The sequence below is a fragment of the Malus domestica genome, chromosome 05 (genome assembly GCF_042453785.1).
Source record: "Malus domestica chromosome 05, GDT2T_hap1".
Lineage (NCBI taxonomy): Eukaryota > Viridiplantae > Streptophyta > Magnoliopsida > Rosales > Rosaceae > Malus > Malus domestica.
In genome coordinates this window covers 2,298,393-2,314,204 of record NC_091665.1, presented here as the reverse complement: position 1 = coordinate 2,314,204, position 15,812 = coordinate 2,298,393, and the positions used below count along the sequence as shown (strand labels likewise).

At 35.3% G+C, this 15,812-nt stretch overlaps 1 protein-coding gene and 1 long non-coding RNA gene across 2 annotated transcripts; one reads left to right on the top strand and one right to left on the bottom strand.

Annotated features, from left to right (window-relative positions):
• Positions 1-1,672: 1,672 nt before the first annotated feature.
• On the top strand, positions 1,673-7,346 carry LOC103436626 (2-oxoglutarate-dependent dioxygenase 19-like). Its single transcript, XM_008375071.3, has 4 exons — positions 1,673-1,989; positions 2,716-2,939; positions 4,377-4,707; positions 6,917-7,346. Exons 1-4 carry the CDS (start codon positions 1,750-1,752, stop codon positions 7,160-7,162), a joined length of 1,041 nt encoding a protein of 346 aa, XP_008373293.3. The 5' UTR covers positions 1,673-1,749; the 3' UTR covers positions 7,163-7,346.
• A 5,292-nt stretch (positions 7,347-12,638) lies between these two features.
• Positions 12,639-13,630, bottom strand: LOC139195863 (uncharacterized). Its single transcript, XR_011580931.1, has 2 exons — positions 13,196-13,630; positions 12,639-12,988 (listed from the first exon to the last, which is right to left on the bottom strand). It is a non-coding gene; the product is annotated as an uncharacterized lncRNA (long non-coding RNA).
• Between the last annotated feature and the right edge of the window lie 2,182 nt (positions 13,631-15,812).

Genomic DNA, 15,812 nt, shown 5'->3' with positions numbered 1-15,812 from the left:
GTCAAGAGGATATTAAGGTATTTGAAGGGCACCATTTACTTTGGCATATCTGATACCGTAGGAAATTTACTTTTGAAAGCTTTTAGTGATCCCAATTGGGTAGATGATCTTAATGACAGAAGGTCACTACTGGTTTAGTGGTGTTTTTAGGCTCTAATCCTATTTCCCGGTCTTAAAAAAACAGTAAAAGTTTCAAGGTCATCAATTGAAGCTGAAGATAGGGCTTTGTCTTCTACTTCTGCAGAAATTAATTTGGATAAAGCAGCTTTTTGCTTTTCAGTAGGTTTCATTACCTTATACTCATGTGTTGTTTTGTTGATAATTTGTCTACCATTGCTTTGTCTTTCAATCCAATGCAGCATCAAAGGACCAAGTATATTGAAATAGATGTTAATTTTGTCAGAGAAAGATTGGCCAAGAAGCAGCTTTATGTTCTATTTGTGTTATATTTTAAAGACATCCTTATGAAGGGGTTAAGTTCTCCTTTTCTTCATACACATTGTGGCAATCTCATGCTTGGATCTTCAAAGCATGAGTTGAGGAGGGATGTTAGAGTATATATGTGGTAGTTTAGATTGACACTTGTCATCAGATTAGAGACTTAGTTAGTTGATAAGCTTGTAATATCCAAGACTATTAAGTCTAACATCTTGTATTACTTCTTCATTAAGAAATAGAATCAAAGAATTGTTCTTCCCTCTTCTTCCTTTCTCTCGGAAACTCTTTTCTCTCTTACAAAGTATACAATACATAAATTGAGTTATTCTATATAGCTTAATGCTCACGCTCCTAGCTAGTATAAATTTGAGTAGTAATATCGCTTGTATTAAAAAATATTTATTCACATACTTCAATGTTACTCTTAATAAGAAATTTTTTCCGTTCCCAGTTAATCTTTTATTCATGTAGTTCTAAATAACTCCCGAGTCCTGAAGATGTAAACTATAATAGGAAAATTATACCTTCATTGATAAAGAATAATAAGATTAATTACAAAGGGTATTTATACTTAGCTTGCTGCACACACTTGTGCTTACAACAGATCCTAACCATCTAACTAACTATTGACAGCTATAACAAATCTAACAAAAGACACCTTAAGCTAAGTTTTCTCTTGTACAATTTGGTCCTTAGTAAACTATATTGTAAATGTAATTAACCTGGTCTGTCTGCCACCAGCAAGCAAGCGGTTCTGCCGGAAGATTAATAAAAGAAACAGAAATATTGGCATAAATAATTTGTTTCTAAAGATTCTTTTAATATGCACAAACAAACAATTCTGCTTACAAAACAGTCGTAACGTCACCAACTTGGAGTCTTGGAACATAATGCAAAGATTCTTTACAAACACATGCACCAAGGCAAAATCAGTTTGTCGTTTAATTAGGATGCATTGTTTCCTGGATTCTATAAATTTATTTCGTTTAGCTGAAGAGAAAAGGACTAAACGAGCTAGATTGTGTTCACATATACTGCTGAAACATGGTTTGTTGTATTAATATTTCAATCAACTAGGGTTTTGGTCAAAATTAATCAACCAACATGAATTAGTTTATGAGTAATTTCCTTAGTTTATACTTAAGTGAAACATTTTTCTAGCCAAGTGGGGGCCACATTCTCCCTATAAATGAGAGTAACATAGTCGTATCAATGCATGCAAAACTCATCCACCTGACTTCCTAAGCAAGTTCAGAGCAACTAATATTCTCTCTTGATTATCCTTTCCAACACGCAATTAGCAGACATAAAATGGCTGCTGAGACAGCTCCAGTGCTTATTAATCATATGACTATTCAACCCAACCCTGCCATCTCCCTTCCCTCCATTAACTCACCGTCCATCATCAACCCTAATGATTCTGTTGTAGCTGTTGGGGCTGATGAAATCCCCACCATTGATTATCTCATGTTATTCTCTAATGATTTTGATGAACGATCCAAAGCCCTCGAAAACTTAGGCCATGTCTGCAAGGACTTCGGCTTTTTCTATGTGCGTATATATGCTTGTTTTATTTTTATTTTTTGTTGCAGGATTTTCGTCTATGCTTTATATGTGCCCTAAGAATGTCAGAACCCCCCCCCCCCCAATTAATATTTATGGAAACAGATCTCCCTTTATTACTTTTGCTTTCGGAAGTCCAATCATATTGAGGGTTTAGGCTAAAACCAAATATTGAAACTTATATCCTTAATATATTTCACCCTTTTTCTTTGGTACGTTCAATCAGATTTCCCTATTATTGTTGCTTTAAGAAAAAGAAAAGAAATAATGTTCTTGTCGATATACCTAGCCGCTCGACATGACCAATATATCTTAGGTATTATAAGGAGCAACTATTATTACTCTAAACTAGGAGGAGTTCAGTTTTCTTCCTTAATCCCCTAAAAAAAATGAAATTAGAGAGCCTATTTTGTTTCCATATTGATAGATAAAGTATATATAGTACAAGCCAACATGATTATAAATAAGAACTAGTAAATATTTTAGTCAGAAATCTTTCATACTTGGATCTGAAGTACTAACGCAAGTATATACCATATATATTAGAGGTGCTTTCCTAATTTTTTATGCATTAACCTTGAACACTAATTTAAAGTTAATTATCACGCAACTATTTGTTCCATGCACATTTCATTTCATTTTTTCTCATGTAACATGTTTAATAATTGGATTAGTTATCGACTGCTGATAAATTTTTGTGCTCCATATTTTCAGCTTGTAAATCATGGCATCTCCAACGGCGTGTTTGAGGGTGTTTTCAAAGGAATTTCTGACTTCTTTAACCCGGAGGAGATAGAGGACCGAAAGCAGTACGAGAAAAAGAGCCCAACGGATAGAATTCGATGGGGCTTGCGATCTTCTCCTGGAGAGAATAGGGAATATCTGAAGGTCATTGCACATCCCCAGTTTCACTGCCCTTCTAAACCAGCTGGTTTCAGGTATATTAATGGTGATTTAGTTTGTCTATTATGTTATGATATTTATAAATCAATCTACTGTAAATTTATCAGTTGTGTTAAATATCGAAATAGCAAATTATAACATAATATTTTTTTTTTAATTTACGTAAGTATTATAACTATGGCGCGTTTGATAACGTTTTATTTTCTGTTGTTTTGGTTTATGAACTAAAAAGAACGAAAAGACCAGAGAAAAAAAGAGAGAGATTTGTAAATGAAAATCGAGGGAGACTGACTGATGAAGGGATATATGTTTCTTAATTAAGGGGAGGCAAACCATGTTTAGTAATAAGGAGACTAATTATATATAGGATTCACTCCGCATTAAATTTCAATAATTTCAATAGTTTAGTTTCCAAATTTCACTTTATAGATTATTTTTTCAAAGAGTAACGTTACACTCACTATTTATTTGTACTATCTTTCTAATATAGGTAGCATGTGGTTCAATATCCTAGTTGATAGGGTATTGGGTTTCCACCCCTACGTCCTAGATTCAAAACTCTATCATCCCCTAAATTATTGTAATAGTTTTGAACCCTTCCCCTCCCCTTAATAATAATAATAATTAAAAAAAAGTTTCTAATAGAGTTAGGGTCCACCAAAGGCAATTTTGAATCACATTATTGCTAGCCCATTGTGAGGCTAAGCTCATCCCCTCCCCCTTAGTGTAGAAAATATCAATTGTTAAAAAAAAGTTAGGACCCACCAACACATGTGGGTATCATTTCTATTATAGAGATGATACAAATAATGGTATAAAGAGATGATAAGAATAACATTTTTGCTTTCAAAAATATTATCCCAATTGAAATGGTTGAGACATCTAGTAATTATGAACATAATGTTCTAGGAAGCAATGGATATTCATGATAAGAATTAAATAGGTAATTAAACGAATTGAATTTTCAAGGATTTATGAGAAAAGACTTTCAAAATAGACAGTTCCGATCGTTGTACAAGAAGTGTAGTGGGTTTTGCAACTAGTTCTCATTTCTTGTAAAAATATGAGATTCTCTCTTCTTAAGCAACATGTGTAACTAGGCCATTCAATAACTTTTTTTTACATTATACATAATTGTTTCTATATATCCTCTCTCTTTTCATGTTTAAGACTTCAACCTATAGTTTAAAACAAAAGCCAAAAACAAAAGTGCCACAAAACTAGCATAAATAATACTATAATAATCTCATGTTCGATCGGATCCCCTTTTGTTGTAAATCAAAAGGAAACAAAACAAAAAAATTATATATGCATAGAAGCACCCAGCTAACACTTGATGAAAATAGGGTTTGGCACTCCCTCTCTTATCAAGAACTAATATATTTTAAATTTTTGACTGACGTACTTCGTATTGTGATGTACGACATTTTTTTCATAAAATTATATAATTTTGCGGTTTTTTATTTCAACAGTGACGCTTTGGAAGAGTATTTCAAAGCATCGCGAGAGATAGTAAAAGGTTTGGGAAAGGCAGTGTCAAAAGGCTTGGGATTTGAAGAATGCTACGTAGAAAAAGCTTTTAAGCTTGAATCTGGTTTTGATATGTCTGCCATGAACCTATACCCACCCAATTTCAGATCAAAAGGATCAATTGGTGTGCCTGATCATACTGACCCAGGCTTCTTTGTGTCACTCATACAAGATGTGAATGGTGGTCTGCAAATACTATCCAATAGTGGTCAATGCATCAATGTTAATATCCCCCATAATGCCATTTTTATAAACCTTGGTGACCATCTTGAGGTATATTCACTAAATTAATAGTTTGTTCTTTTACCTGTCTTTGTAGTGGTGTGTACTTGTATTTTAATTTTTGTCTATAATATAATTTAGGGTAAAAGACTGTTTACCACCCTCATGTTTCGTGGTTTTCAACATTTAGTACATCGAGTTTTTTTCGTCCCAGAGTCATACCTAAAGTGTAAATTTTGGGACAGTCTCATACATCTGTTAGTCAAACTGTTAGTTCTCCCGTTAAGTGATGACGTGGCGCTCTGATTGGACGCCACGTGTCATTAAAAAATTTATTTAAATAAAATTTCTTCTTCTCTTCTTCTTCTTCTTCTTTTGGGTTCGGTTTTTTTTTTTTTTTCCTTCTTCCTCCTCCTCCTCCTTCTTCTTCCTTCTCCTTCCTCCTCCTTCTTCTTCTCCTTCTTCTTTTTCTTCTGGGTTCGGTTTCTCTCTCTTTTTTTTTTTTTCTTCTTCTTCTTCTTCTTCCTCCTCTTTCTCCTTCTTCTTCCTTCTCTTTCCTCCTCCTTCTTCTCCTTCTTCTTCTTCTGGGTTCGGTTTCTCTTCTTTTTTTTCTTTTTTTTTCCTTCTTCCTCCTCCTTCTTCTTCTCCTTCTTCTTCTTCCTTCTCCTTCCTCCTCATTCTTCTTCTCCTTCTTCTTCCTTCTTCTTCCTCTTCTTTTCTAGGTTCGGTTTTTTTTTTTCTGTTTTTTTCCTTCTCCTCCTTCCTTCTTAAGAAGGAAGAAGAAGGAGAAGAAGAATGAGGAGGAAGGAGAAGGAAGAAGAAGGAGAAGGAGGAGGAAGAAGAAAAAAAAAGAAAAGAGAGAACCGAACCAAGAAGAAGAAGAAGAAGAAGAAGAAGAAGAAGAAGAAGAAGAAGAAGAAGAAGAAGAGAAGAAGAAAAAAAAAATATTTTATTATTTAAATATTTTTTAATATTATTTTTATTTTTTTAATGACACGTGGCGTCCAATCAGGGCGCCACGTCATCACTTAACGGGAGAACTAACAGTTTGACTAACAGATGTATGAGACTGTCCCAAAATTTACACTTTAGGTATGACTCTGGGACGAAAAAAACTTGATGTACTAAATGTTGAAAACCACGAAACATGAGGGTGGTAAACAGTCTTTTACCCTATAATTTAAGATGAGGCAGTTCACTCTGTGTTTTGCATTTTAAATGTTCCGACGTCTAGCTTTAGGTTTTTTCTTAACAGCTTGATTAGTGTTTTCTTAAAATGACTGTTCTCGTCAATTTTATTTTTTTACAACAACTAGTATGTCTTATTAATTTTTTATTGTCCTTTTTAGAATGATTATATTTGAATAAAAAATTATAAGATAGACGTTTTGAATTATTAAAACAAATTGTACAAGGTGCTCTTCGAATAAGGTTATTTAAGTCGTTATGTGGACCCTTCCAATTTGTACAAATAATTTCTGCTCGGCTAAAACAAAATACATTATTAGCTTCATATGTATTATTTTAGGAGTAATTAGGTTTTCATCCTTATTTTTACTACTCTATTGATTAAAACCTTATTACTTTTCAATTTTTTATCAAGGTCATTTGTATTAATAATATCATTAATTATTTCAATAATAAAATATTTTTTATTTCTAAATATATTCATTTAATATTAAAAATGTTACAATTAGTATATTTATATTTATGGCTAAATTTTTTATCATATATTTTTATTTTAAGTTTGTACCCATTTTTAATTTGCAACCCTTTTTTAATTTGTACCAATTTTCCTTTCAATTTTAATTTGTACCCATATATTAATTTCTTTTTGTGCCCATATTTTTTAAAGTTTTATTTGTATTGTACCCATATTTGTTTATTTATTTGTACCCATTTTTATTTTTGCTAAATGTACCCATTTTGAAGAATGTACCCATGTTTTGATACAATAATTTTTTGGTTATTTTTTATGAATGTACCCATGTATACACACACACACACACAATAGTATATTTATATTTTAATATTTTTAATCCCACAAATTATGGTTTTTTATTTAAAATCTCATTACTATAAACAACTATAAATTTTAATTTTTAATTTAAAAAATATAGTAACGTACATAGAAATAAATTATCAATTAATTTTAGGGACTTGGATCAAAAATTGAAAAACAACAAGATTTCAGTCAAAGATTGTTCATAATTAGGGACCGCATCTAAAGTCTCCCATTATTTTAATTATGTTGATACAGATCTTAACCAATGGGAAGTACAAGAGCCATGTTCATCGAGTGGTGGTGGACAACAACAAAATACAGAGGATCTCGGTGGCAACACTACATGGACCATCGTTGGATGCACTAGTGGGACCAGCACCAGAGTTTGTAGATGAATGTCACCCACCAGCATATCGTGCAATGACCTACAAACAATCCAAAGAAGCTAATGGCGGTGATGAGATTGATGTCCAGTCAAGCATCGACCAAATTCGCCTTTGAAACCATTAAACATTTGAGCTGCCCATAATTAAACATATGTGTCAATAAAAGTTGAACTATTGTGTCCGCTCCATTGACCTAGTTCAAAATCTCCATCTCAATTATAGTAGTGTAAAATATCTTCTTATCAAACAAAATAAAGTTGAACAAGTGTTCGGTTCGAACAAGTTTTTAGGAATAGAAACTTTAGTTTGGTTGTGTATGGTTCATCTTTGTGTTATCTGAATCCAAATAATTGTATTAGTGATAATTGTGATTGTGCTATACAAAGGTGCATGTTTATCTAAATTCCAACTTTCCAAGTTTGGCAACAAAGAGAAATCCTACTATGCAAGTGACATCGAACTTTTTTTATTTATTTTTTGTTTTAAAGCCAAGTGAAGTTGGTTAGTTTTGCTTTGTAAACAAAGGAGACTTGGGTGCAACATACAACGATGTGCATGTTTTATTGTGGTTATACTCTCTTCACAGGTTAATTTGATATATTTAATTTGTTGTACAACTATTTCCCTGATGAAATTAGTTGTACTATCTATTTCCCTGATGACAACTTTGGCTGTAGAAGAAATCATGTTGCTTTTGCTTACCATTCCAGCCACAACATCCGATTGCTTCTCTTTCAAATAACTAATAACCATTTTCTTCAAGTTCTCAGCATGCTCGAGAATATACTTTGCAAACTCATTTTCATTAGAACCGTAGAAAGGCTCTATGGTTACCTCCTTAAGCTGATTAATGAAACCAAGGTTTTGCATTTTCCAGTAGTATGTGTCGAGCGTAGATGACTGGCGATAAGACAACAAGGAAACGAGCAGATCACTAGAAAATTCTAACCAAAAGAAAAAAATAGTTTAACGGAGAATAGGCAACACAGGCTTTCACTTACATCACATTTAAAGGAATTGAGAAGAAAATGTATTTCTGAAATATTACAATTTCATTACTTGACAAAAATAATTACATGAGTATGGTATTTATGGTCATAACAACAACTAATAACCTTCTAACTAACTTGTACACATAGCACATTACAATTAGTTAATTAAAAACAGAATGTATGTCATGATTTGGCATCCTCATCTTTACACCCCACCCCCTCAAGCTGAGCTTGGAAGAAGTTGGAGTTCCAAGAGATAGCTTGGATTGAAGAAGAAGAAACCGGTTCTTGGTTAAAGATCTAGTGTGAATATCGGCAATTTGGTCCTCAGTACACACATACTGAACTTGAAGCAGATTAGCAAGAACCAACTCTCGCATGTAATGATAATCGATCTCAACATGCTTTGTTCGAGCATGAAAGACAGGATTGGAGGCAAGAGAGATAGCAGATATGTTATCACACCAGATTGTAGGTTTTGAAGATAAGGGAAAACCAAAATCATGAAACACCTTGCAGATCCATATAATTTCAGCGGCAGTATGTGCCAGAGATCGATATTCAGCTTCAGTGGAGGATCTAGCCACTGTAGGCTGCTTCTTAGCACTAGCTGATTAAGTTTGTTCCAAGATATACACAAAAGCCACTAGTTGATCGTCGATCAAATAAACAACCAGCCCAATCGGCATAAAAAAATGCAGAAAGATGAAGAAAACTTTTCTGAAACCATAAACCATGATCAGAGGTGCCTTTGAGGAATCGGAGAATCTTTTTGGCAACTTGGAGATGAAGATCAGTGGGAGTATGCATGAATTGGCATACTTGATTGACAGCAAAAGAGATATCAGGCCTAGTCCAAGTTAAATACTGTAAGGCACCGACCAGGGATCTATATTCAGTGGGATTTGATAGAGGAATGCCACTGTGATCCAGTTTAGTAGTGCCAAGAGGAGTACAACAAGGCTTGGCACCTTCCATTTTTGTTTTCTGAAGTAAACCAGAAGATATTTGCTTTGATGAAGAAATAAACCTTTGGATGATCTTTGAACTTCCAACCCCATAAAATAGTGAAGATGACTTAAGTCTTTGACTAGAAACAGAGACCCAAGTTTCTAAATAAACTGCTTACACACTGACGGATCAGGACCACTGATCAATATGTCATTGACATAAACCAATACTATAACTAGAACAGGATCTTTGATGACAAGGAGAGATGCATCAAAACAAGATTGAGTGAAGCCAAAGGACTTGAGAGCTTGAAAGAGTTTATCAAACCATGCCCGAGGAGCTTGTTTGAGGCCATATAGAGACTTTTTGAGTTTACACACATGATTTGGCAGATTAGAATCAGTAAAACTAGGAGGTTGTTGCATAAACACCTCTTCTTGTAAGTCACCATGAAGGAATGCATTGCTTATGTCAAGTTGATTTAGAAACCAATTATATTGAACTGCAACAGTTAACAGAATCCGAATAGTGACTGGTTTAGCTACAGGGCTAAAGGTTTCTTGATAATCCAGTCCTTGTTGTTGGTGAAAGCCCTTGGCAACTAATCGAGCCTTGTATCTTTCAACAGAACCATCAGGCATTTTCTTAATTTGAAATACCCATTTGCAACCAACCACATTTTAAGAAGGTAAAGAAGGAACTAGAGACCAAGTTCCAGTAAATTGAAGAGCATTAAACTCATTTTGCATAGCTAATCACCATTCACTGTGCTTGGAAGCTTGATTATAAGTAGTGGGAATATAATCAAGAGTGGATGGTAAATGGTGTTTAGTAGCAGAGTAAGCTTTAGGTCGAAAGATACCATTTTTTTATCTAGTAACCATGGGATGATGGTTAGTAACTGCTGCAGAATAGGAATGAGCAATATATTGATCAGGAGATTGAGAAGAGGAGGGTGAAGAAACATGTGGAACAACAAGTGGATGAGGTGGAGGAGTAGGGGAATGTGAGGAGGAAGAAAGAGGGAAGTGAAGATCAATGATGGGAGGAACAGGAACAGGTGATGGTAAGAACTGTGAAGTATGATCTTGTGAAAAAGGAAAGGATTTCTCATTGAACAATACATGCCTGGATATGTAGACCCGGTCTGTGAGAAGATCCAAGTATCTGTAGCCCTTATGTTGTAAACTATAGCCAAGGAAAACACATTCCTTACTTTTACCCTCCAACTTAGAAGAGACATAGGGCTTTAACCAAGGGTAGCAGCTACAACCAAAGATCTTAAGTCTAGTATAATCTTGTGAAGTATGAAATAACAATTCCCACGGAGAACAAAGAAGACCAGATATAGGCAATCGATTAATCAAATAGAGGGCAGTAGATATAGCCTCAACCCAATACTTTTTAGGAACATGAGATGCAACTAAGAGAGTGCGAGCTGTCTCTACAAGATGTCGGTGTTTCCTTTCTACACAACCATTTTGCTCAGGAGTATGTGGGCAACTAAGTTGATGAGAAATGCCATGTAATTGAAGAAAAGCTTGAAAAGAAGAACTGACAAATTCACCCCCTAAATCTGAACGAATAGCCTTGATTTTATTTCCAACCGTATTTTCTACATATGTTTTGAAGGTTACAAATGTAGAATACACCCCATATTTTGCTTTCAATGGAAAAAACCAGCTATACTTAGTATGATCATCTACTATCAACAGATAATATCGAAAACCACTAACTGAAAGGATAGGAGCAGGTCCCCAAACATCACAGTGAAGTAATGCAAAGCTGTGGGATGCAGAGGAACTTGCAGCTTTAAAGGGAAGTTTGTGGTTTTTAGCTATAGCATAATCAGAGCAGAAGAATTCAACTGAAGATGCACCTTGCACAGCAAGTTTATTCCTAGAGAGAACCTTGCGAAAAATAGGAGAAGAATGATGGCCCAAACGACTATGCCATATCTTGACTAGAGCTTTAATACTGACGAAAGCTGATGCAGTGAGTGAAGGAGGAACATTACCAGAGAAAGAACGATTAGATGTAGAGGATTGCAGAGGATAGAAACCGTCTTTAACTGAACCCCGCAAAAGCGTCTTCGCCGTAGAATGATCCTTAGCAACGGATCTATTAGAATCAAGGGTTGATGAACAATAATTGTCTCGGAGAAATTGAAAAGCAGACAACAAATTGTGCTTCATGTGAGGTACATGAAGGACATTGTTCAGTTTAAAGGAAGTAGCAGGTGTACGGAATGTAGAGGAACCAACATGAGAAATGGACAATCCTTTACCATCACCTATGTATACTTTTTCTTCACCGTGGTAAGGAGTAGGAGAGTGAGTATTGGATATGTCATTGGTGATGTGCGAGGTAGCTCCAGAGTCAATCAACCAAGGAGGAGAGGACTTGGCATTGTAACGAGCACACATCGCTTAGAGCTTGGCAGGAGGAATTCGACCAGAGATCTCCAAATTCATATGGTCAAAGCAATTAATGGCTTCATGACTTGAATTTCCACAAATTTGACAAGGAACTAGAAGACCAGAAGAAGAGCCTCGAGAGTGAGCTGCGGTATTGTTGCGATTGAAGCTACTGTTGAAATTGTTGCCTTGATAATTTCCTCGATTACCAAGATTATTGGAGAAGCGATTGTTCTTTCCACAATTCGAATTATACCGAAAAGATTGCTGCAATGGTTGATTCTGAATGACATACGCCTGAGGCGGTGTGGGAAGTAACGGTGGCTGAGTTTGGACCAATAAAGCATGAAACAGTTTAGTATTATTGGATAAGGTAGCTTTCTTGCGACGAATCATAAAGAGTTCTTTGGTGAGTAAGAATCCATGCAATTCATCCAAAGATGTGGAGGATAAGCGAAGCATGATTGAATCAGTGAAGGACTCAAAATCATCAAGAAGACCAGCAAGAGTGGCTACAATGAGATCTCGATCAAATATTGGGGCAGCAATGAGAGAGTCAGAGATCTCTCTGAGCTCTTGCAGGTAATCAGACATGGATTGTGAACCTTTTTGAATGCTTTGAAGTCGCGATCGAAGCTGATGAACATGTGCATCAGAAATGCCCCCCAAATCGTTGCTCGAGTTTGAGCCAGAGATCACGAGATGACGAAACACCAACGGTGAACGGAATCACCTCCTCAGACAATGTGGAATTGAACCAGATCATGAGGTTTTGATCTTTCTCATACCAAATTTCGAACGCCGGATTCAGAGTGCGATCGAGCATAAGTGGTGGTGGACAAGGTTCGGTGCCATCAACGATACCAAGAAGTCGATAACGCCTAATAATTGGGGCAAAGAGAGCGCACCATGGGAGATAATTGGACCGCTTGAGCTTGATTGGCACCATGCTGCCAATGTTTTGGATCGTGAGAGAGGTATAAGGAGAGTAATTAGGGTTTGAAAAGGGATTTGGAATTGGAACCGACTCAGAGGGAGAAGCGGTCGCAGACGGAGACGCCATTGAAGATCAAGAAAACAGATCGATGATCGAAGATCGGAGTACAAAATCAACAAGAAATTCGATCGAATTTGGGTAGAGATCAGAGAAGTAGAGCGGAAGAGAAGAGGATCGAGAGAAGCCGTGAGGCGGTTGGCGATGAAACCATAAAGGAACTGAGAAGAAAATGTATTTCTGAAATATTACAATTTCATTACTTGACAAAAATAATTACATGAGTATGGTATTTATAGTCATAACAACAACAACAACTAATAACCTTTCTAACTAACTTGTATACATAGCACTTTACAATTAGTTAATTAAAAACAGAATGTATGTCATGATTTGGCATCCTCATCTTTAACATTGACCACCACCTGCGAATATACTACACTTATGTGCAAGGTGTTCATATTTGTCACTGCTCTGAAAAGAGAGACCACTGCAGGAACTATGTCATCATTCAAGCTCCTAAGATGCAAGCCCAAATTACAAATATCATGCAATGGTTCCGTCACAGAACCTTTCCCGAACAAAGCCTGCAATTTTTCGTAGGAAAGTTAAATAGATAGAGGACAATAAACCGAACACTATAAGGAAAAGGAAAAACAAAATGTAGTAATAGATTTCAACTAAAGCAGTCTCCACTCTTCAGAAAATTGTATGTAACCTACAAAAAGATTTTAGTAATTCAAATATATCGTTTTAGCAAAAGAGAATGTGTTTAGAGGATAGTGTATCGTTACCTTAGTGGCCTGGTCGTTTAGAATAACAGTTTTAGCATTGCATACACTGCGAAGAACCTCAAAAATATTGCCGCACTCATTTGCCTTGGGCCACAATAAGATCTCGGCTTTCTCTAAGGTCGTATGCTTCCAAAACTTTAGCCTGTTCATCAAATGACCCTCCAGTTTCAACTTTTTAAGATTTGGAGCAGATATATCATCAAAGATGTGCTACTTGGTGATGAAGAAACGTTTTTCCAAGCTATATGTATCTCTTCGAGTTTCTCACCAGAGATGTTAAGATGGAAGAGGTCTCCATTATTTCCAGAAACCAGCTTCAATGATTCTAAAGACGAGCTTTCAATGCTGATATTTTGCATCCCTTTAACTTGAATAAGCTGTAATTCCTTAATGCTTCTGCAAGAGCTTGAGAGCCAGGTGCAAAACCTTCCATCTACAAATGTAACATCTCTCAACGTCAATTGACGGAGATTGCAGGAGAAATATAAGGAAGGAACTTGAAGAGTTGTCCCGCGCAAGTTCAGGGATAGAGACCTCAACGATGGACAGAGAAGTATGCATGACAAAAACGCAAAAATGGTCATACCAAACACAGTGAAATCAAGGTCAAGCTCTTCAACTTTACACCTTATTGCATTGTGAATCCAGGTGATCACTCGATAATGGTCATCAATTAACTCCCTCGGAGATTCAAAATCAACAAACAACCAACGAATGCGAAAACACTAAATCCTATTATCACCGCGATTGATCAAGAACATGTCCAAAGAATTGTACAGCTCTCCTCGCCTCCAGTTGCAACTTGGTATAGAAATTGCATCGAAACTCACTGTCGGATTTGATAGGTACAGTTGTCTGCATCTTTTGGACACAGCGCTCGCTCGAGTGAGGTCTTTGAAGGATAGGAAGGAAAGAATGTGATGAGCAACTTCGATCGGAAGATTACTAAATCTGTCTAGCGTACTACTCTCAGTACAAGCTCTAAGCATTACACAATTTTCAGTTCGTTGTAACTTATTGTGCCCCATGATTTTGTTTCTGTTTGCGACAGTAAGAGCACCCTTAATTGTGAAATGTTCAGATAAGCTACAAGGATTATTCTCCTAAAATGTCAAGAAAAATAGAATGATTAATGAGATTCTCATCATAGTTCACAACTTAGGGCTGGTTTGGTATTGTTATGATTTGAAAAAAAACTACTTCTGTTGTGCTATGAGAATAAGCTCATTCTTGCTGCTTCACGTTTTCAGCTTTTTTTTCATCCAAAACTGTGAAAATAAGTTGTTTTTAAGTATTTACCAATCATCTTTTTAAACTCACCTTTCTTTTATACCCATTTTTTTATAAAAACACATTAGTATCAAACCAGTACATAGAGTTATCCAAGTGCTAGTATCTAAATTAATCAAACACGTAAACACACAAATATATATGTGTAAATAATAAGTAAATAAACCCAGATTTTTTGAATTGATAAAAAAAAAAGCCCAGATGCAGAGAGAGAGGATGAAAGCATAAGAGAAACCCTAAAACCAATAATATCTCATATTTCTTTTTAACTGGCGTGAAGTAAATAATTAACTAAAAGCCAAAGGCAGAGATATAAAATAAAAATACAAACAGAAAATTAAGGCAGAGGCAAAAACCAGGGAAAAGTATAATTTTGTCTCAAACGTTTCAATTCAATCAATGTGGTTGTTCTTTTCGTTTTTCTTCTCACATCAATTTGATCTTATCATTCAAATTCATTAAAATCCTTGTTAGTGTGCTGACGATGATAAGACGATGGTGATGATGATAGTGAGGTCGGTGGCAGTAACGATGGTGGTGGGCATGTAAGAGTGTTGGTGATGATGGTCTAAATTTGGAATTTAAACTTTTTATTTATTATGGTTCTAAACAAGGCAATTAGTATATGTCATTTAGTCATTTATGGAAATGACATCGATTTAGATAAAGTTTAGTATTGGAATTTGTGACATGCATCATTCTTTTTTAATTTACCCTATTATTATTAAATACACATAACCTAATGAATACAACCTACATTTACTTTTTCAAATAAAATTTATCTTAGTACACCTTACATACTTTTCCTGCTACCCTCACACTCCACACTTTCTACATACACCTCACACTCTCCACAGGCACTCCACCTCAACTCGCTTATTATGTATTCATTTGTTAAAAAAGAAGCAGAGGAAGATGTTGTAAAATTTCAAAAAAGTAATTAATCAAATAATTCTTTGTGGCTAATTGGAAATGGTCATAACCCTTCAAACAGAACATGCATATTAGTGATGGTTTGTAACTGGAATAAGGGAAAGGTTACCATCTTTCATTTTGAATGAATAATGGTTGTTTGTAAATCACACACTGGAATGATCGTATTGTTAAAGATATGCCCTGAAAGTCAATCTTGAGAAGAAACCTTTCAAGATAATGTCGAAATATTTGGTGATGACTAATGAAATACACAAGTAAAGCCCTAATTAGGACTATGTCAATTAAACAATATGTGTTCAAGTAGTGAATCCATGGACAATGGATTAATCGAAGAAGTAATGTTAAGAGGTTTGACTAATGAGGCATTTCCATAATCATAATCCTAAAAGGT